Source organism: Mixophyes fleayi, chromosome 4 (genome assembly GCF_038048845.1).
Source record: "Mixophyes fleayi isolate aMixFle1 chromosome 4, aMixFle1.hap1, whole genome shotgun sequence".
NCBI classification, from domain to species: Eukaryota; Metazoa; Chordata; class Amphibia; order Anura; family Limnodynastidae; genus Mixophyes; species Mixophyes fleayi.
Window position 1 is genome coordinate 232,023,393 of NC_134405.1, and position 21,237 is coordinate 232,044,629.

General features: G+C 41.7%; 1 protein-coding gene across 5 annotated transcripts in view; it reads right to left on the bottom strand.

The window, feature by feature from the left end:
• LOC142152637 (adipocyte plasma membrane-associated protein-like) overlaps positions 1 to 20,973 on the bottom strand; it is a 47,199-nt gene extending 26,226 nt beyond the window's left edge. For all 5 annotated transcript variants that reach the window (XM_075209457.1, XM_075209459.1, XM_075209458.1 and 2 more), the window contains exons 1-7: positions 20,874 to 20,973; positions 20,323 to 20,412; positions 18,879 to 18,997; positions 16,524 to 16,622; positions 13,922 to 14,071; positions 8,807 to 8,919; positions 5,863 to 6,023 (exon numbers count right to left, since the gene is read on the bottom strand). In XM_075209457.1, the coding sequence (XP_075065558.1) occupies positions 5,863 to 6,023; positions 8,807 to 8,919; positions 13,922 to 14,071; positions 16,524 to 16,622; positions 18,879 to 18,997; positions 20,323 to 20,412; positions 20,874 to 20,875 (734 nt within the window). In that variant the 5' untranslated portion in view covers positions 20,876 to 20,973. The remainder of the gene's footprint in view (positions 1 to 5,862; positions 6,024 to 8,806; positions 8,920 to 13,921; positions 14,072 to 16,523; positions 16,623 to 18,878; positions 18,998 to 20,322; positions 20,413 to 20,873) is intronic.
• Between the last annotated feature and the right edge of the window lie 264 nt (positions 20,974 to 21,237).

The window sequence follows — 21,237 nt, forward strand, 5'->3', positions numbered from 1 at the left end:
GACTCTTTGCTGGCCTAGCTCCTGCTACCCCAGAGGATCAGCTTCTCCTGGACAGAGCCCACAGAGCTCTTCGCCCTCGCTCTCAAGAGTCCTCTCAACCCCGGGATGTCATCCTCCGTTGTCACTATTATACTACTAAGGAAGCGATACTGCGGGAGTCTCGTAAGACTGACTCAATTTCATTTGAGGATGCCTCCTTGCAAATTTTCCAGGACATTGCTCCACTTACGCTCCTCAAGAGGCGTGAACTGAAGCCGGTGACATCTATTCTCAGGGACAATAACATTCGCTATCGATGGGGCTTCCCTTTCCGCCTCCTGGTCTGGCATCAGAACAAGCTTCATTCTGCTCGCTCAATGGTGGAAGCGGTCCAGCTCCTTGGGACTCTGGGTCTCCCGGCCCCGACTTCTCTTTCCCATCCGGTAGCTTCGGGATCGCAGCCCAGCTCTATGGGATCCACATCGGCCTCCCGAAAGCTTCCAACTAAAGAGTGGACGACTGTGACGAAAACCGCTAAACCATCTGTTGCTGTCCCCCCGCCTTGATAAATGCTCACTGTATTTCCTTGTTTTCCTATTTGTTTCAGAAACTACCCTGTTTCATGTTCCTTCTCTCTACATGACTGATCGCTGGTTTTCGGTCCCTCTCATGTAGACTAGAAGAAAGTAGGGGCCACTGGCTCCAGATGTTGAGTTAATCTGTTTTCTTACTAACTTTCTGTGTGATTACTTTATTGTTTTGTTCTCTAACTGTTTCAATATGCTACTCATCTACTGCCCTAGGATCATTTTCCTTATCTATGTTTGGCTGCTTCACTGATTGTGAGTAGTGAATTTGATCTCCTTCCCTCACGACATTCCCGTTCCACCTAGCTTGCTATATTGCTTCCATGACCCTGGCTGGGAGGTAATGTGGGCGTCCACACTTCACGGCTGGTTTCCCAGGCCCTGTAGGTGTTCGTATCCCTGGCCACGTTCCCATAATGGGTATATTGCCCTCGCCCGGCCCTTTTGTGCCACTGGCACTGCCCCGTATCTTCCCTGGCCGGCATCATGGACCAGGTGTGCCCTCGCACGCTGGCCCTGCCCACTACCCTTCCTCCCTCTTTTCCTCCACCTTTCCTTCCTTTCCTTTTTACCTCAGGCACTTCTTCATACTTTTTGTCTTTATTGCATTTGTGTTAACTTGGGACTGTTCTTTTTTTCTTTTGTAGTGCAACCGGTCCTCGCTGGGGGACCCGAGGCGGCCCTGTCTTCACCTCCCGATGGCTCTTAGGATCTTCTCATTGAACGTTAAAGGTTTGAACAGCCCACAAAAGCGTACAACACTCTATCTTACACTTAAACAACATAGAGCAGATATAGTTTTTCTTCAGGAAACACATTTTACCCGTCACTTACATCCAGAACTGAAATCTAAACGGTACCCTTCTGCTTTCCATGCTTGTGACCCCAGACAAAAAAAGCGAGGAGTAGCTACACTTATTGCATCCCACGTAACCTTTGAGCTTTTGACATCTCATTCTGACCCTGAAGGTCGATTTCTAATCCTAGTGGGCAAACTCAATAATACTATATGCACCCTAGTTAATGTATATGGCCCAAATCAAAACCAGCGTTCATTCCTGGCTGCCCTAGACTCTTTGCTCTCTCAGGTACGCCAGGGAGAATTGATTATGGCAGGGGACTTTAATGTTGTAGTAGATGATACCATAGATAGATCGTCCACTTTGCTCCCCCCCGTCAGCAGCTCGGAGTCTCGTAAATCTAAGGCTTTGGTATCCCTTCTTTCCCATCATCTCCTCTTTGACTCCTGGAGGCTCAGGGAACCCTCATCCCGAGATTACACATTTTACTCCCCGGTTCATGGTACCTACTCACGAATAGACATGGTCTTCCTCAGCCACGATTTGTCTTTAAAACTCAGGGCAGCTCACATACACCCGATGGTTTGGTCTGACCACTCTCCTATATCAGCTGACCTATCAGACATAGTACCCCGTCCTCGCCCCGCCTCGTGGCGTATTAATGACTCCATTCTCCATGATCAGTCACTTATTCTAGAGCTCCGGACCCTTCTTGATGAGTATTTTCTCTTTAATGACCTTCCTGATACTTCCCCCATGACCCTCTGGGAAGCCCATAAGGCAGTGGTTCGAGGCCACCTTATCAGCATGGCCTCGCGCCGTAAGAAGCTGGCCACCTCTAACCGTGCGTCATTAACTATTCAACTCCAGACTCTGGAGAGACAGCATAAACTCTCCCCCAATAAAGAGGTATTGACCAAACTTCTAAAGGTGAGATCTGATCTGAACCTCCTTCTCTCTGAATCCACTGCCTCGGCCTTGAAACGGCTAAGGCAGACGTTCTACGAAAAGGGAGATAAAGCTGACAGAATACTAGCATCCCGTCTGAGGGCCCAGAGATCTCAAAACAACGTCATGGCCCTGAAGTCTCCCTCCGGCTTACCTATTTACCGTCCCGACCAGATAGGGCGAGAGTTTCAGAAATTTTATTCTTCACTGTATAACCTGGATGCTCAGAATCCCAGGAGAGCCCCTCCTGCGGATACAATAGCAGCTTTCTTGAGGCAAGCGAACCTCCCTACCCTTTCCAGCAGCCTAATCCAACAACTAAATGAGGAGATTACTTCGGAGGAAATACTGGCAGTTATCATGGCCCAAAAGACCTCCAAGGCCCCAGGACCTGATGGCTTTTCAGCAGCCTACTATAAAAGATTTTCCCAGACCTTGGTTCCTCACCTCCGCTCCCTGTTCAATGCTGTCTTACATGGCGAACCTTTCCCGAAATCAATGTTAGAGGCGCGTATTGTAGTTATACATAAGGAGGGAAAAGACCCTAGCGACTGTGCAAGCTACCGTCCCATTTCCCTTCTCAATGTAGACATTAAGTTATATGCAAAGATCCTGGCTACCCGTCTGAATGGAGTCCTTCCGGGTCTAATCCACTATGATCAAGTGGGTTTCATCCCAGGTCGCCAGGCCAGGGATAATACTCGCCGTGCGATTGACCTTGTTCAAATCATCAATCAAAGGTGCCTCCCGGCCATGATGCTCTCACTGGATGCCGAGAAGGCGTTCGATCGCATCTCTTGGGATTTTATGACCCTAGCTTTGAAGGCGTACGGCTTCACGGCTGAATTCCTGACCGGGGTATCGGCCCTCTATAACTCTCCCTCAGCTAGGGTTCTGGTTAATGGGTCTCTTTCCGACCCTCTTTCCCTCTCCAACGGGACGAGGCAGGGCTGCCCCCTTTCGCCCTTAATTTTTGCCCTAGTGATAGAACCCTTGGCGGCGATGATCAGACAGTCAACGTCAATCTCAGGTGTGACAGTGGGACCGCGGGAATTCAAGGTATCTCTCTTCGCGGATGACATACTTCTTTCTCTGACAAATCCTCAGGAGTCTTTACCTGCCCTATATAAACTTATGGATGAATATGGCCTCCTGTCTGGCTATAAAATTAATTTTGTTAAATCCGAGGCCATGCTCCTCCATGCTTCCCCTTCCCTTAGGTCCAGTTTACAGACTAATTTTGCACTACGCTGGCAGGTCAATAAGATCAAATATCTTGGAGTTTATATCACCTCATCCTATGAGAAATTGTATCGGGAAAATTTCCCCCCCCTTCTGTCAAAAATCAAACAGGACTTAGAGACTTGGAAGAGCTACATCATATCGTGGCTGGGGAGGATTATTGCTATTAAGATGAACTTGGTCCCTAAGCTTCTGTATCTTTTCCAGACTCTTCCAGTGAGGGTTCCCGACTCTGTGTTTAGGGATTTGCATTCCTCCTTTCTAAAGTTTATATGGCGTGCCAAGCCCCCTAGAATTTCGATAGCAGTGCTTAAGAAGCCCAGGGCCCGAGGAGGCAGGGGATTTCCAGACATTAAATTGTATTATTTGGCATCCCACTTGACCCAGGTGGCGGTAACTTATGCGCCTTATCAGTCCATAGCCTGGGTGGACCTGGAGACCCACTATGTTGGGGTCCCCTCCATGGCATCACTCTGGGGTTTGGCTAATATAGATAGGCCACCAGCAGCTTCCTCTCTCCAATCTCTTAAATTCTGCTTATCCCTCTGGGACTCATGTCGGGTCAAATATAAATTGTCCTCCCCTATTTCACCTCTGACTCCCCTTTGGGGCAACCCACACTTCCCTCCTGGCAACTCAACCCAACAATTTAAAAACTGGATAAAGGCGGGATTACGGGTGGTCTCGGACTTGGTGGTTAATCAAACTTGGGCTTCTATGTCTGAACTTCATCATAAATTTGAACCGTTATGTCCGCTCTTTTTTGAGTACTTCCAGGTCCGACACTTCGCCATGTCTCTACCCCCCCAGGAGGCTCTTCGGGCCCCGACCTCCTTCGAGTACATGTGTTTACATTCACCTCTCACTAAGGGGATGATCTCCCAGATCTATAATTGGCTCATAGATTATACCTTTGATACTCCAGGCCGACATGAGCGGGAATGGGAAAATGACTTGGGTCCTCCTCCAGACGACTTATGCTGGGAGGAGGTCAGGGAGGGGATTGCCAAGAGCTCGATCTCTACATTAATTAAGGAAACTGCCTATAAAGTGTACTATAGGTGGTACTATACTCCTGATAAGTTGTCTCGAATGTTTCCTACGGCCACTCCGAGCTGCTGGCGGGAATGTGGCCAGAGAGGTACGATGCTACACATATGGTGGACCTGCCCTCGCATAGTTCCTTTCTGGAACATGGTTCTTACACTCATAAACTCTGTGTCAGAACAACAGATAAGTAAGGATCCCTGGTCATTCCTTCTCTCTCGCCCTATACCTGATGAGAGCGCGCCCTCTAACAAGCTTATCTCTCATTTTCTGGCAGCCGCTAAATCCCTAATAGCAAAGCACTGGAAAGACCCTAGAGCTCCCTCTATGCAGGAGTTACGGTCGTACATAGGACATGTCGCAAGCATGGAAAGTATAACGTGCTACCTTCATGATAAATCATATAACTTTGATAAGGTGTGGGCCCCGTGGTACTTTCTAGAAAGCCGTAGCTGCCTTTCCAGTACGGCTCCTCCTCCTGCAGATGGAACATAGCTCTTGGGCCGCCTCTGGACCCCCCAGGCTGGAATTGGTGCGCGGATGGTGAGTAATGTCTGTATGCTACCCCTCTCTCGTGCAGTCATTGTAACTGTGTGCCCTAGCTTTTCCTAGCAATGTTCCAAGTTTGCGTGCCTATTGGTTTATTAGTTATATTGTTGACAATATTTGTGCCTTTCTACCCCCCACCCTCCCTTCCCTTCTCTTTCCCCCACCGATATAAAAGTATAAAACTCAGAGGAAACACTTTGATTATTAATATTTTTCTTGTCCAAAATATTATCTGTACTGTTCCTGTTGTTTCCTCTACAAATAAAGAGTTTAAAAAAAAAAAAAAAAAAAATAATACTAGCAAAACCAGATTTATAGTACTAACTGCAATGTATGAGGCCAGGTGTCAGGTGTATTTCCTCCCTGTAATCTAAAGAACAATGTAAGGCATAGCCAGGGAAATAATATCATAATCATCATTATTATTATTGTTTGTTTATATAGCGCCAATCATATTACACAGCACTGTATAGATAATATATTAAATCATTCACATGAGTCCCTGCCCAAATGATCTTACAGCCTAAATTCACTCACATATTAGGATCCATTTTGTCAGAAGTCAATTAACCGACTATTATGCATTAGGGCTATAAACTGATGCAAATATATGGAAAACATACAAACACCACAAAGATAGGGTTCTGGTTGGAATGGAACCAATAACCCCAGTGCTGTGAGGCAATAAGGCCAACCAGTTTAGTACGTACCGTAGAATTCTAGACATGCTAGTCTCCGCTATCAAAATATAGTCCTCCTCTGGTGATAAGGCCAGTCCATTAGCCATGTAGAGATCATTCAGCAAGCTCTGTGCTTCTTTCTTCCCTGGATCGTACCGTATTAGTCGTCCTTTGTGATTTGTTTCCAATACCTGGAATAGTACAGAAACCTAGTGCTGTAGAATACATTAAGGGGCAAGTCACTTTTGTAAACCACACACATAGAATGCAACATTCAACTAAGTAGTGAAAGTAAATGGTTTTGTAATAAAAAGGAATTTTGACATTACTGTAAATTACTACTGTTTTAATTGTAAAGCAATCTGTAGACTATTTAGGATTTTCTATATGCAAAATAGCATGTGCCCAAACACATGCCATTGTCATTTATACAACCCTGTCTGTTGTTGCTGGGAACCGGCTGGGCTTACTTTGCCGCCGTTCCCTTATCCCAAATGTGTCCTCTTGCCGCAGTAGGAGGGGCTTACACATGCTGCCACCACTGGACTCCTTACCAGCATCCAGTACCGGGTTTCTTCTCACCTCAGAAACAGCCGGAGAACTGATTAGATGTAGGGTCTAATCTGCAGGTCACAGGAATACAGCAATATTGAAGATGTTTTCAAGCGGGTCTTTGAAGCAAGATGTTTATTTGCTCTTCACTGGTTAAAGGCACCAGTGAGCAGGTCAGATGAAATCAGAAAAACAAGTTTTCAATACAAGCTAGTGCCTTTTATACAGTTTAGACACAGGCTATTTTTAGCATCAGGATATAACCTATTTACACAAACATGGATTTACATGCATTACAAAGCCAATAATATTTACACTTAGCTATGAAGTTCTTAAAAACCTTGCTGTGATATCCTGCATCTTATTTCAGAGGCAGGAGACCCACTAGCAAGTCAAAAGGGCTAACTGGCATGAATACTTCAGACATTCGCCAAATACACACGCCCAAAGAAAAAGTACAAACCTCAAAACAAGCCATTTCCTCACATCACAATACACAAAAGGCTTCGTAAACAAAGACTCACTGTATCAGATATATACATCAGAAAAGGCATTTGCTTTAGAAAGGTTAAACAGAAAAAAAACTAATTTTATACCCTGGTCTCAGAAATTAAAGATTTCCCTTACCAAAATATACACAATATTAAAAATAAGTTGACAATCTACATAAATAAGCGCCCTGCGCTATTTCCTTTAAATAAATTGATATCATAAGTTATTTATATTTGATCTAGTCACAGTATGTTATTAAATAAGCCCCAGTATTTGTTTATTTAACATTTAATGATCTCTTCAGAAACTATAGGTGGCAGGCTGGTAAACCTATATCATATGAAATAGAAAATATGATCCCTCATTTTGCACTATGGGGCTTGTTTAAATTAATTTTTGAACACTACATTGTCAGCTTTTAAGTATGTGATAGTTGTGAAATTAGTCACTTTTTTTAGTTGCAAAATAATGGCTGCTGCTGAATATTTACTGTGCAGTGAAGCAATAAATGGGCAGCAACTACAGCCTATACTGTATATATCCATTTACAAATGGCAGCTGCTGAGCGAATTCAACAACAGAGTTGTTTATTTTCATTGACAAGGGACAGGACACAAGCTTCTCTATGGATGCATCCATATCGAATGCAGAGAGCATAGTAGAGTTGTGTGGTATAACAGTAAGCAAACCTGTCTTAGAATATAACAGAAGTGAGCTACAAAGTTAATATAATATATTTAAGAACAAGCAGGTACATAGTACAAGAGTATGTACATGACTATTAATTATGGTCAGCTTGAAGGAAATAGCTCCTTTAAATTCATAAACCAGGAGCTTATATATGATTTTTTAGCTAAATGCTGAACAGGATTATTATTATGATCGTTAATTGGTAGGGTACCACAGTGCCCAGCAGGAATGGACAGTGGGGAAAACAATACATACATAAAACTGGAACATACATGGTAGACAAAATAAACGCAGACATGAATACAAAGGGTATGAAGGACCCTGCTCATTAGAGACTTACATTCTAAGTGGAAGAGGGCACAGCTGAAACAAGAGGAGGGAGTGTGGCTCAGGGTGGAGATGGAGACAGCTGTGAGGATGCTTTAGTGTGGGTATAATAGGTGGAGCAGGGTAAGCTCTAATAAAGAGATGCGTTTTCAGATAGTTTAAATATTTGAAGGCTGTGGGAGAGTCTGATCGGGTCGTGGTAGGGAATTCCATAAGTTGGGAGCGGCACGTGAAAGGTCTTGTAGGCTGGAGTGAAGGGTGTGACCAGACACTAAGTAAAGAAATCACTGGGGTAGCTGAGCAATGGGGTTTGTAATGGAGGGCTGACTGTAAAGGTACAGTGTGGTGCATGTACCAATGGCTGTGCTTAAGGCCTAGTAGCATACAGTCACTGTGCCTATGTATATCGGTACCATGAAACTCTGAACTCAGGCAATGTTCATGGATCTTACCATTCTTCTGTGAACGGAAAAAAAGCGTGAGCATCACGTTTAGTACACAGGCCCATGTATGCGCCACTAACCTAAGACAGGAACAGTTATTGCTCAAACCTAAGACACAGGATGGCGAGCACCAAGAATGGGCTTCAATTGCTCTTTTCTTTACAACTAAACAACTGTTTCAACCAAAGGTCAGGCAAATTATGGAGTTTCTACCACATAATTTACACCCACTAATTAGCTGATGTATAGTTATTGTGTCATATGCAACTAACCACACAGCACACTATTGACTGTGTTGTATCTGGACAGTATATCTCAAAAAAATTGACATGAAAAAAAATATTTAATTGACTTAAATGAAAGACATGTCGCAAAGTATCCCAACAAGCTATTAAATAATATATAAATCCACCTAACTCTAGCACAACAAAGTTACCCATGCAGGTCTGTCCGGGTCTGGTTGAATTTACCTCATATCTGTGATGCAGTCTACCCCATTTACTGCTGGAGTCTGTAAAAAAGATTGTGCCATTTCGGGACAACTCAAGTCCGTTTAAGAACCGGAAAGGAATTCCATCCACTCCTGTCAGACAATAAAAAGAAATGGTAAATAGCTGGCAATAGCTCTGGTGAAAACAAACTATGAAAAAATGTATTAGTTTTAATATTGTTTCTTGAAGTACATCTCGTTTACAGTTTTTTATGCTTTCATTAGGGATTTCTAAACTGACCAGTCATCATAACATCGTGGGAAATATCACATACTTTGTATAACGCATGGACCTTTAGTGGGTCGTCTCCTAAGTTTCATCTTTTTATAACAAAGGAAAGACCGCTAAAAATCATAGCAATAATACTGCATCAAAAGAGTGACTAAAAAAAGACAGAAGGAGGGGTAACATGTTGGGGGAGAAGTGAAAGGGAAGAAACATTCTCATCAAAAACCACAAACACTCAGGAGTATTAGACGCTGTATGAGATCAGCACCAAGAGGTCCCATCACCAATCTAACAACTTAACATGACCTAATATTAAAATTAAGTTATATTGCAAGGATTTCTGGTCTACAAATATATCCCTAAATTGATGTTTTTTCTGACCTGCATTTACTGTTGATGGCTCTATGTAGGTGCTAAAAGCAATCTGTCATAGCAGATTTCTTGTGCATAAACATCCCTAAACTAATGTATTTCTCTACCAAACAGAATCCCCAAATTATTCCCAGCACTGAAAACTACATGCATAAGAGAATTAGTTATCAGTTTCTGCAGCGGATATTGAGAACCTGTGAGTGCTCAATGAAAACCATAAAAAGCAACAAAAAAAAAACCAGCACTGGAAAGATACTAATCCTGAATAATTAGTTCATAGAATTATAAAATAACATTTATTACAAATATAAAACAATATGTACCCACACAAAATAAAAAATAAGAATAGGATAAAATATAAAAACTGAATGAAGTCGTCGGAGCTTTACCACAGGTTTGAACCTTTTCGCCCGTTGTTCTTTGAATACTTCCAGGTTTGACACTTCGCCATGTCCTTGCCCCCCCCTGATGCTCTCCAGGCCCTTACCTATTTTGAGCATGTTTGTCTACATTCCCCACTCACCAAAGGGATGATCTCAGAGATCTATAATTGGCTCATAGAATATACTTTTGACACGCCAGGCCAGCATGAGCGAGAATGGGAAAATGACCTGGGACCTCCTTCAGATGACTCTTGCAGGGAGATCAGGGAGACGATTGCCAAGAGCTCAATTTCTACATTAATTAAGGAAACGGACTACAAATTGTATTGTAGGTGGTACTATACCCCTGACAAGCTGTCCAAAATGTTTCCCACGGCCACTCCGAGCTACTGGCGGGAATGTGGCCAGAGAGGCACAATGCTACATATATGGTGCCCTCGTACAGTTCCTTTCTGGAACATGGTCCTTACACTTATAAACTCTGTGTCAGAACAACAGATAAATAAGGACCCCTGGTCATTCCTTCTCTCCAGCCCTATACCTGATGAGAGCGTGCCTTCTAGCAAGCTTATATCCCAAATTTTGGCAGCTGCTAAATCCCTGATAGCAAAGCAATGGAAAGACCCCAATGCTCCCTCCATGCAGGAACTACGGTCTTACATTTGGCATGTCGCAAGCATGGAGAGTATCTGCACGATAAATCACACAATTTCGACAAGGTGTGGGCCCCGTGGTATTCGCTAGAAAGCCATAGTTGCCTATCCAGTACGGCTTCCCCTCCTATAGTCGGAATATAGTTCTTGGGCCGCCTCCGTATCCTCCGGGCTGGGTACGGCGCTCTGTTGGTGAGTAACACCTGTCTGCTATTTAATTGCCTATTTTATTGTTTGGTTTAGTTCCTCCTAGTCATGTTCAATGTATACCTATTAGCAATATCGTTAATAGAATTTGTGCCTTTCTACCTCCCTGCCTCCCCTTCTCCCCCTCCCTCTTCCCCCCTACCCCATTGATATAATGTATAAAACATGGAGGAGACACCTTGTATATTAATATTCTTGAGTTAAATATATTTGTATTTCTTCAGTTGTTTCCTCTTCAAATAAAGAGTTTAAAAAAAGAAAAACTGAATGAATTCAATAAAGGGATAATCAATTGTACACCACTAATATATGCGCATATATTACAGCAATAAAAGATATGACCAGGGCACTGATCTAATAAAGCAAAGATGTCCACTGTTATCCGGCCTGCACATATATCAGGGTTGTTGGTAATCACTCACAGATGAAATAGTGGTCTCCACTTCTCTAAGACACAGAAAGTATAAACTATATACTATTTATTATCCATTTTTTTAATGCATTCAATTTTTATATTTTAGCTTATTCTTTATTTGTGTGTGTACATATTGTTTTTTATGTTTGTAATAAAGGTTGTTATTTTATAATTCCATGAACTCATTATTCAGGATTAGTATCTCTTTTTCCAGTGCTGTTTTTTGTGTTGCTTTTAATGTTTTTTTCTGACCTGCATTTCCCCTGCTTTGCTCTATTCAGGTGTCATAACATTAAAGTCTATGCAAATGATGATGAAGAAGAAAGGGGTGTATTGATGGGGTGTGGTGGGGTTTATCGGCACTTTAAATTTCGACACATTTATAACTACAAAACAATACTGATTACCGACAAGCTGAAAATATGTACTTGCCATATAACTGGATCAGACTGCTTCAATTACCTCCAAATGTAAAATGCGACTGAAAAAATTTATATGGACACAGTAAAAACGGCGCTTTTAAAGCGGCAATGGCTGGCCATACCGCCTGTATAATGTAATCCAGGCAGTGGGGCCAGTCATTGCCGCTTTAAAAGCGCAGTTTTTACTGTGTCCATTCCAAGTAACGTCATTTTTCACTGTACATATTTATTTCAGTCGCATTTTACTGTTGAAGTCAGATAATTGGATATTGTCACTTCAATTAATATCTAACAACGTGGTTGTCTTTTGTCTGAAGTTATGCGAATAGCACGCTACGGCGTGGAGGAGCGTAACTAACCGCAATATGTGGCAAACACTTAAACACGCATTTACACGCACATCTACACTTGTAATTAGCTCACATGTAAAAGTAGTTGCAACACAGTTATTTAAGTAGAAAGTAGCAGAGATTATGGTTAAATATTATAATGTTATATACATGTTAATGAGATCTAAGGTTCACATGACAGGAAACATATCATGTCTGGTATCATTCTAATTCCCTATTTATTCGCAGACGTCCGGTTCAATCGCCAAATTGATCTCACCTTGCGTATGCTAGATATGGATTGTAGGGAATAAATGGTTAAGAATGATATTGTCTGTGTAATGCAAATAGACCAGTTTAAACAAGTTCTTGGCGGGAAGATTGGAAAGCATCTCCAGGAGAGCTGACCCCCCCACCTTTGGATGTGATCTTTTGAACTGGCCAATGACCTGCATTGCACTGGACCCTCCTGAAGCAAGCCAACTCATCTGTATTGTTTTCACTGTACCACCAACTGTATATAAGCAGGGGTCCTGGGACCAGTATTCAGTCTCTTTGACCACAGATTTCTGGATTGAATGCTGTATACTGGATCCAGGGCGCCTGCTAAGTATGGCTGTACTTATTTTATTCTGACTTGTTATTCTGCTACTTTTGGCTATTAAATCACATTGTGCTTTGGAACCACATCACTGGAAGTGGACAATCATTATTGGATAGCAACTAGACGGTTATAACATTACATTTGGAGGCGAGGCGACTGAAGCTGTCGGATATAGTGCCTGTCTGTTAGATGGGAAGTACATATTTTCAGTTTGTCGATGTCATGGTAAATCGGTATGGTTTTGTGTCGGCATTTAAAGTGCAGTTTTAGTTACTACCACCGGTATTGATGGAGGGAGGGCAATAAAAGTGGATTGTTATCGATGGAGGATGAGGGTTAACGATGGATGTGAAAGATGGAGGAAGAGGTGTAAATAGATGGATGATTTTTTATTTTTTTTAATTAAAAAAACCCCAAAAAACAACAATCTGTTTGTGCACACCCTAATGACATATGCTGCACATGCTTACAGATACAAAGTACAGAGAGCTATAATATTCCTCTTCTCTCTCTGCATCATGCTTTGGGCAATAGAGCATTTACAACAGTGCCTCAAGGTGCATTATTTAAGCACTGAAGAAGGAAGCCATTTTGACATCAGACGTTTCCTGTCCTTGAGTAGCACGGTGTTGCAAAAAGAGCCGAAAAGCCAGTGGTCAGACTCTGCTCCTGGGCAAATTCCACAGACCCTGAGGGAAAACTGGAAACAAGCTCTGACCTTCAACCAGACTGCAAACCCAGGTAAGTGGACCTTTACTAAAACCCTTAAATTCTATCCTCTGAGTGAAGCGTTTTTCAAACTGCTGTGACAGTCAAATACCTTGACAACGCTGCAGCAGTTTCAGACATGCTCAGCATAAGCAGCAGTGGGGTCTGCTCTCACACTGTATAGACCCTTCAGGACCCGCTGGCTTGTAGGATCAGTGGAAATCTGGTAATATTGTTATTTTACTGATCTCATCTACCGCCCCCCAAATATTTATCCTTTAAGGTGACACTGACCAGAGTGAACAAAATAAACAAAATGTTTCAGATTCTCAAGGATTATAAGACAGACTGATTAAAATACTATCATAAGATGTAGCCATCATTAAGTGACATTATGTTTACTCAATGATGCAATTATTTGTAATGTCTGCTACAGAAGATTTTATAATGGCCTCTCACCTAAAAAGGACTAGAATGATAATATTTAAATAATTTACATATTTGCATTGAAATCCATTGAAATAATTCCAGTACTAGTGCTGCAACTGGAACAGCTTTTGTGAGCCTTATATACAGTAGTTGCTGCCATGTGATCAAGAAGGAAAAGATGGTGTGTAGGTGCTTACACTGAATCAAAAGAAGAGACTTCTGGGAATACCACTTACAAGGCAGTCCTTTCAGTCAAAGCTTTGCTGACTGGGTTTTCTAAAGAATGGAAGATTATAGAGGGCCCTATCTATTTGCGCTGTCTGTCAATATTTCATATTCCCTACCTTCTTCATTGGAAATCAGAAGTTGTTTCTCTCCAGACTGCGGCTGTACTCTGTACAATCCAAAATACGAATCTGCCACAATTAGATATCCGTCACGGTCCACGCGGACCCCATGTGGACGCCCACAGACTGGTTCATATTCAGGTGTACCTGGCAGAGAAAAAATAGTTGTACTCAGTGCTCAAAGTTTACAAATCATTTTACTGCATGCATCACCAACTTGTCACTGTACTGTCTGCTTCCAAAGACATTGTTTCCTGATATACACAAACTAAGAATATAAATGAAAAAGTAGGATTGGATTTTTTGTTTCATGACTGTATAACCGAGGCTGAAATTCTAATCTACATATCTGACGATCAATCAATCCTTCCCCATAGACTGCCATCCCACAATCTTCTTCCTTTCAAATGTGCTGCTTCTTTTAGGGGGGAGGAAGGGATTTTTAGCAAACACATAAAAAGAAGGCGTATTCTGGAAAGATTACAAGAACACTGATGGTACTTGAAATTGACTGTTAAGTTGTTAGTTGTTGCAATCACTGCCTCAGAATGTGCCAATAGCATTTTTATAGATAGATATTTGTACCTATTTGATACATCTTAAAGAAAATCGAACCAGAACCCCCCCCCCCAAAAAAAAAAAACCATAACAGCAGAAAATCAGTCTGCAAAAACTTATGACTATATTTTTAGTATAAAGAGAATTATACGGATTGGATGGGTATGGGTTACCTGAGCAGGGGAGAGGGGTGACGGGTAAAGAACTAGTAAAATTCGGAGTTCAGTGTCCTAGCCACCAGAAAATAGTAATACAAAGGTACCATTAAATAGAAAGTACTGGCACAAAGCTAGTGGGAAGATAGCAAGAAGACTTAATACTTCACTCCGCACATGGGTCATTGGGGCAAATCAGGAGTCTAAATAGGTCAAAGGTCTAGGGGTAAATGTATCAAACTGCGATTGTGGCAAGTCTAAGTTTTTCAGTGACATTGCCAGCTGGATTTAAAACTGCTATTTAATTAAAGGCAAAATTTGAGCTTAATTAAATTTCCATTTTAAATCTAGCCTGCAATATGAACGAAAAATGGTGATTTTCCACAATCGCAGTTTGATATATTTACCCTATGCTCTCTTTAACATGCGAGAACGTGTGCAGCAAGCTTACAAAGGATTTGGTTGAGGTCTTGGGAGGATAAGAGAGTAAGAATAACCAAAGGTTCTTAGCCATCAGGCCCTCAAAAAGGCTGTTCAGGAGTCTGAACTTTATCCCAAAAGGGAGTTATTACAGGGCAAGACCACCATATATGAACCATGATGCCCATGTAGTCACAGTTCTGCAGCAATCAGATGGAACTGGTAAGCATACTTATTTAATGGTAAGTATAGCAGATTCCTATGACATCACAAGGTGTTTTTCACTACACAGTGTCTGCAGCATCCAGACCCCGCACCTTTGCTGCTCTCTTTCTCAGACAGAAGCTGGTGTGCAAGGGTGAAGTGTGTATGTGCGCATGTTGTAACTTTATATAAATAAAACAACTGCAGCAGAGAAGTGAGCACTGTAATGAGCTCTCTGCCAGCACAAGCATCTAACTGATGCTCCAAAATGATGTGCACATCTGGAGAATGATGATGAAAGGTGGTTCATGATGGAGGCTGTATGCCAGGTTAATAAGAGATCAATGAAGATTTGCCTTTAAATAAAAATAAATAAATTCTGCATTTCCTGGGTGCAAACCCTACACTACTATGGACGAACAATTGCCCATTTGTCCAATGATCGTTTGATATCCAGTTCACATGCTGTTGATAGGCTTTGGATGTGTTAGTATGCATTTGCGCATGCATCCAAACACAAGTGGTGTGGAACTTTCCCATTCATTTCAATGGGGGTTCGCAGAGTGTGCGCTACATGTAAAACACCCATAGAAATTCACAGGCTATTGAAAGGAATGGGAGAAGCTCCGTACATAAATAGAAACGGGCATCATAGCCAGCCCCCCCCCCCCCCCCCACACACACCCATTCTCAGTGCTAGACAGCCTGGGTTGATTCCCACTATTCGTAGGAAAACACACAGCATATTGTGCTCCTGCTATTGTGGGAACCAGACTCAAACTGGTCAGTGCACCGCTGGTGCCTCAGTCTTGGGTGGTGGGATGGGCCACAAAGACACAGAGAGGTTCCCTACTCCCGAAGTCTAATTTGCTGCAAAGTGCAGCAATGCTGCAATGTTAGCCCTTAATGTGTATGTACACATCTTTCCATAGAGATTAAATGCATTGAAAGCAGCTTCCCAAAAACAATGCTGCAAATGCAAGTACAAATGCAAATAGGTGTGAACATATAGAATAGAATGGGTTTTATATTTACATGTGGTTGTATGCTTTGCACTGATGTTATAAATACTGCACCTGACTTAACCCCAGTGGATAATAGCCCTAATATGTTATCCGCCGACCTACTCAGGAAATCAGATCATATATTTTAACATCACTGAGATAAATGTATTTCCATTACTTACATATTTTCAACAAAGATGCCCATGCTGATGTTTAGAAAAGATAGAGGTGACAAGAGAAGACACTGCAAGAACTCACCACACCCGGACACATTCTTCCCCATCTGGGTTATGAGGTTCAATTGTTCTCCACGAATCATCCACAACTTTCCATCCACGGTGCCCGTATAAAGGTTTCCTACAATGGTACATAACTGGTTATAGCAAATAGTGTCAAAGTCGGCAAATTGGATAAAGTCATCTCAATTAAAATCGAGCAAACTTGGTTGTCTTTGTCTGAAAAGATGCGTACGGTACGCTACGGCGTACAAGGGCACGCTACAGCGTAAAAGGGCGTACGCAGCTGCAACACGTGGCAGCAACAGTATTTAGCCTTTTACATACATTCGCACAAACACGCATACTTGTAAAATAGTACACATTAATGGTAGTTGCAACACATAGTCATTTATGTCGAAATATAGTAGTATTTATGTTATATATTATAAGTTATATGCACATTAGTGAAATATATGGAACAGGTTGAAGGAATCATATGTGGTATCATAATAAACCTCTTAACATTTGCAACTGTTTGGTTCACTCTGCGAAGGAATCGCAGAGTGCATACACAAGTTATGAATGATAGGGAATTCTGAACTACTTAAGACTAAGGAATCTTGGCGGGAAGAGCAGAGCATACCCCCTGGAGAGATGACCCCCTCCTTTGGATTCTTTAGGATGAACTAGCCAATGATTGACAACCCCTTGGACCTTCCTGAAACCTGGACCAATAGAAGCAAGCTATACCATCTTCATTGTTTTACTGTATTCCTGTGTGCATATAAGCAGCAGCTTCTCATCTAGTGTTCAGACATCTTGTCCCCAGACATCAGGACTGAATGACTGTACACTGGATCCAGAGCGCCTGCGATAAGTAACGGCTGTACTTATTATTATTTCGCTTGAATATATTTTGCTACTTTAAGAGAATAAATCTTTGTGCGTTGGAAACACAAATCGAGATTCGACAATCGTTATTGGTTAGCGACAATACGCACTTAACAATTGTTAAACAAAGCAGCAATAACAAACAATACTATATAGCAATGTTGCTTTGCTTTTAGAACACTAGATATCCATTTTGTAGTAATGCAGTTTTAATATGGACATTAAACCAACATATGGAAAGTTTTTTTTGTTTTTAACATTGTTGTGCTTTACTATATGGCGTCTTTCATAGTCACTATTTTACAGGACAGCCAGGAGATCCTGAAGTGGAGGTATTGTTGAGTGGGTATCAGATAATCATGACTAATTCTCAAACCACTTCTCATTACATCTTGAAGAGTCATTACCCTAAATTCACAATGATCATTCAGACAAAGACTTAGGAAGCAGTGCCTGTTTGAGTATCTCGTCACTGCAGTGAAGCACATTTCCATACATCTAAAGCAGTGATTCCCAACTCCAGTCCTCAGGGACCACTAACAGTGCAGGTTTTCCAGGTGACCAGTGATATAATTATACCACCTGTGGATCTTTCAAAATGTGTCAGTCAGTAATAAATACACCTGTGCTCCAGCAAAGAGATATGGAAAACATGCACTGTTAGGGAACTGGAGTTTGGACTAAAGGGAAAGGTGTGTTGACTTCATTTTCTGTCAGTCTGCAAAGGTGCATGAATGGAACCCTAGTGTAGATAAGTAAATAGTGTATTTTTCAGGTCATAAGTGAGTGTGACTTATGGTGTGAATAAACTAGCTTGCAGTGTTACTATAGCAGCAATGCTTCTTTCCTCCATTATATTCTGTAATCTATTGCCTCCCAACTGATTCCTCTGCTGTAGACAGAAAGTCAGAAGCAGCAGTTGCGAAGCTGGATATGGCCTCCTCTGCTTCTATGGTAAATATGTAGCAGCTACCAAAACCTTCAGTCTGCTGCAAACAACACGGTAGGCGCCATTGCCTGTATGAAACATTTATTTTTTCCCCTTAAAATTTGGGGTTGGGAACGTTATTGCAATAATCTAAACACCGACAACACATACCCCCACATGACGACACCGAAACGGTCATCCCCAATAGACTGGTCATACCGACCGCTTCAAAAAAAGACGTGAAAGAATTCTGAGCAATAAAGATCCCAGGTGGCTGCAATAACGTCACTTTAAAGGCGACACGATTATTTGTGCTGTTAAGTTGGTAATGTAAAGAGGTTCCGGCTGTACAATGTACAAGGCTTTGTAAAGCCAGCGCCTCTTTAAATTCTCTTTTTGAAGCAGTCGATATGACCAGTCTGTTGGGGATGACAGCTTCAGTGTCATCATGTCAGGGTATGTGTTGTCTGTGTTTATATCGTCGCTTTAAAGACTACCACTGAAGATTGGTATGCATCTTATGGTCCAGTGTGATTCATGGTCTGCAAAATACAGAAATTTGCTCTCTCTCACTACCTTCATGATCACTAGTAAATGACTCTGGGCCTTTCAGCTGTCCATAAAACAGTCTTTTTCCTTGATGGAGCTTTCTATTTACAGCCAGTGGTCCAGTTAGTGGTGGTGGTTTGTCAAACCTGGAAATATAGAGAACCACATGGATAGTATTAATATTATTATAATCTACAGCAAGAATACTGATACCATAATGTTGAGTTTCTGAGACAGAGCCTTAGAGCTACCGATTGCAAGCAGCATTTACCAGAAAAGCTGTATTCAACCCTCAGTGATATGAGCTCTAAATGAGCTATGCAAAGAAAATCCCTACAGAAACTAGTTCTATGTACACAGCTTTTTAGGTTTGGATAACAAACTGGGAACAGCAAACAGTATTACATACTGCTTGTCATCTATTTTCTAAGTCTGTGTATTCTATACATTGAGTATCCATTTAGCGTAGGGTCCACTGATACCAATAACAATGATTTGCTCATTTAGTGCTCTGGTCACCTATAGAAATAAGAAAGTTCAAAGTCTGAAAAAAAAACAAATAAAATAAAACAAAATATATTTAGTCAAACTGTAGTAAACTAAAACAGTACATTTTAAATACATTTTGAAGGCACGTTTTTCAAAGAATTAGCTGTTTCAACATTATGACAAAACAATCCCATTGATATGGGACCAGACAGGTAGGCAGGTTATTCAGACACTGCATCCTAAGGAACAAAGTTAGTAATTTACTCTGTACTACATATTGTCACAAAATGATTGGGGGTGGAGGGTGATCAGGCATTTCTTTAACAGAGAACCACTTTTTTTTTCCATTAGTTTCCAAGACTTCTGTGACTATGTTTGGTACATATGTATAAAGGAATGACAAATTATAGCAAAATCTGTAAAGACTACAGGAAACCAGTTTAATCCACACCTCCTATTATACAGTCTGCTCATTATAGCAGGTCATACTAGCGTTCAAACCATGCCAAAATTAAAATAACCAGGATTATATGGTCATATACACAAATATTTTCAAAATAAAGTAAAGTGCAACATTATGCACAGTAAATCTTGTTTAGCAGCCAATTAACCAGTATGTTTTTTGGAGTGTGGGAGGGAAACCGGAGCACCCGGAGGAAACCCACGCAAACACAGGGAGAACAAATATACTCCTCACAGATAAGGCAATGGTCGGGAATTGAACTCATGACCATGCGGTGAAGCAGAAGTGCTAACCACTAGGCCACTATACTTTTGTGTCAAAAAAAGACAAAAGTCTTATAGGAGTGATACCTTTATTGGCTAACCCAAACAATTATTATTATATTTGCTAGCTTTCAGAGCACTGAGCCCCCTTCATCAAGCAACTTTACACACATAGTTACATAGAAGGCAAATTATAAAGGAATGTTTGAGCCCTTTCCCTGCCATTTTAATACACTTGCATAGGGTGGCTACTTACACGAATGGCTCTGGATCGATTGGTGATGGCAACAGGTATATTCCAACAACAATAGCAAAGAGAGCACCAGAAAACCCCAATTTGAGATACCTATGGTGAATAAATAAATGTTCAGGGTAAATTACAATTACTCAATATAAGCATTAGTCTTGCAGGTTAAACCATTATTACTGCAACATTCTGTGCCCCATTAGATGATTTGAAAAATAAATCCACACCTCATACTGTACATTGCCTAACAGGTGTAGCCCTTATATAATGGTGGTTGGCCTTAATAGACATCACATTTTCTTTCAGCGTGATTCCAAAATACACCAAATCTGCTTGTGTAAGTATTGACAACATTCGCTTATAATAAAAGTGATGCTTATACAAGAACACATTCTACACTCACTGCTTAAAGCAGATAGCTGGAGCTCCAACCGCTGCAGAGTACTGCGCTGCTGGTAATCAGATGTGGGCAATGTACCCATTCATAGACCACGTATCCGTATCAGCCATAGCCTATTGCCCTGCCATAGCCTTTTACGTTATCTGTGCCCCCCGCTTACATGTTATCTGGGAATACGTGTGGAGTTGGTTATTTTCTGTCCTCCGAGAGAAAAGCGGACGCCGCCTGTCCGGGATAAGATTTGGGATTACAGAGGAGGGGCGTTGTGAGCGGGGTCATACAGAGTGTACGGCCTAGATGAAGGATACATACTATTGCCTTGTAGCAGAAGATACAGCTGTACTAGTAACACTGCAACCACCCACCCGTGGCCAAAATACACGGACAGCTGCTCGCAGTGCACAGTCTATTTCCCGGTTTACAGTCTATTTCCCGGTTTAGACCTTTCTGATTAGTGGATGCTAGTTCTACAACACTACATGAGTGTGGATAGATTCACACTGTATCACGCCAGAATAGCCTGC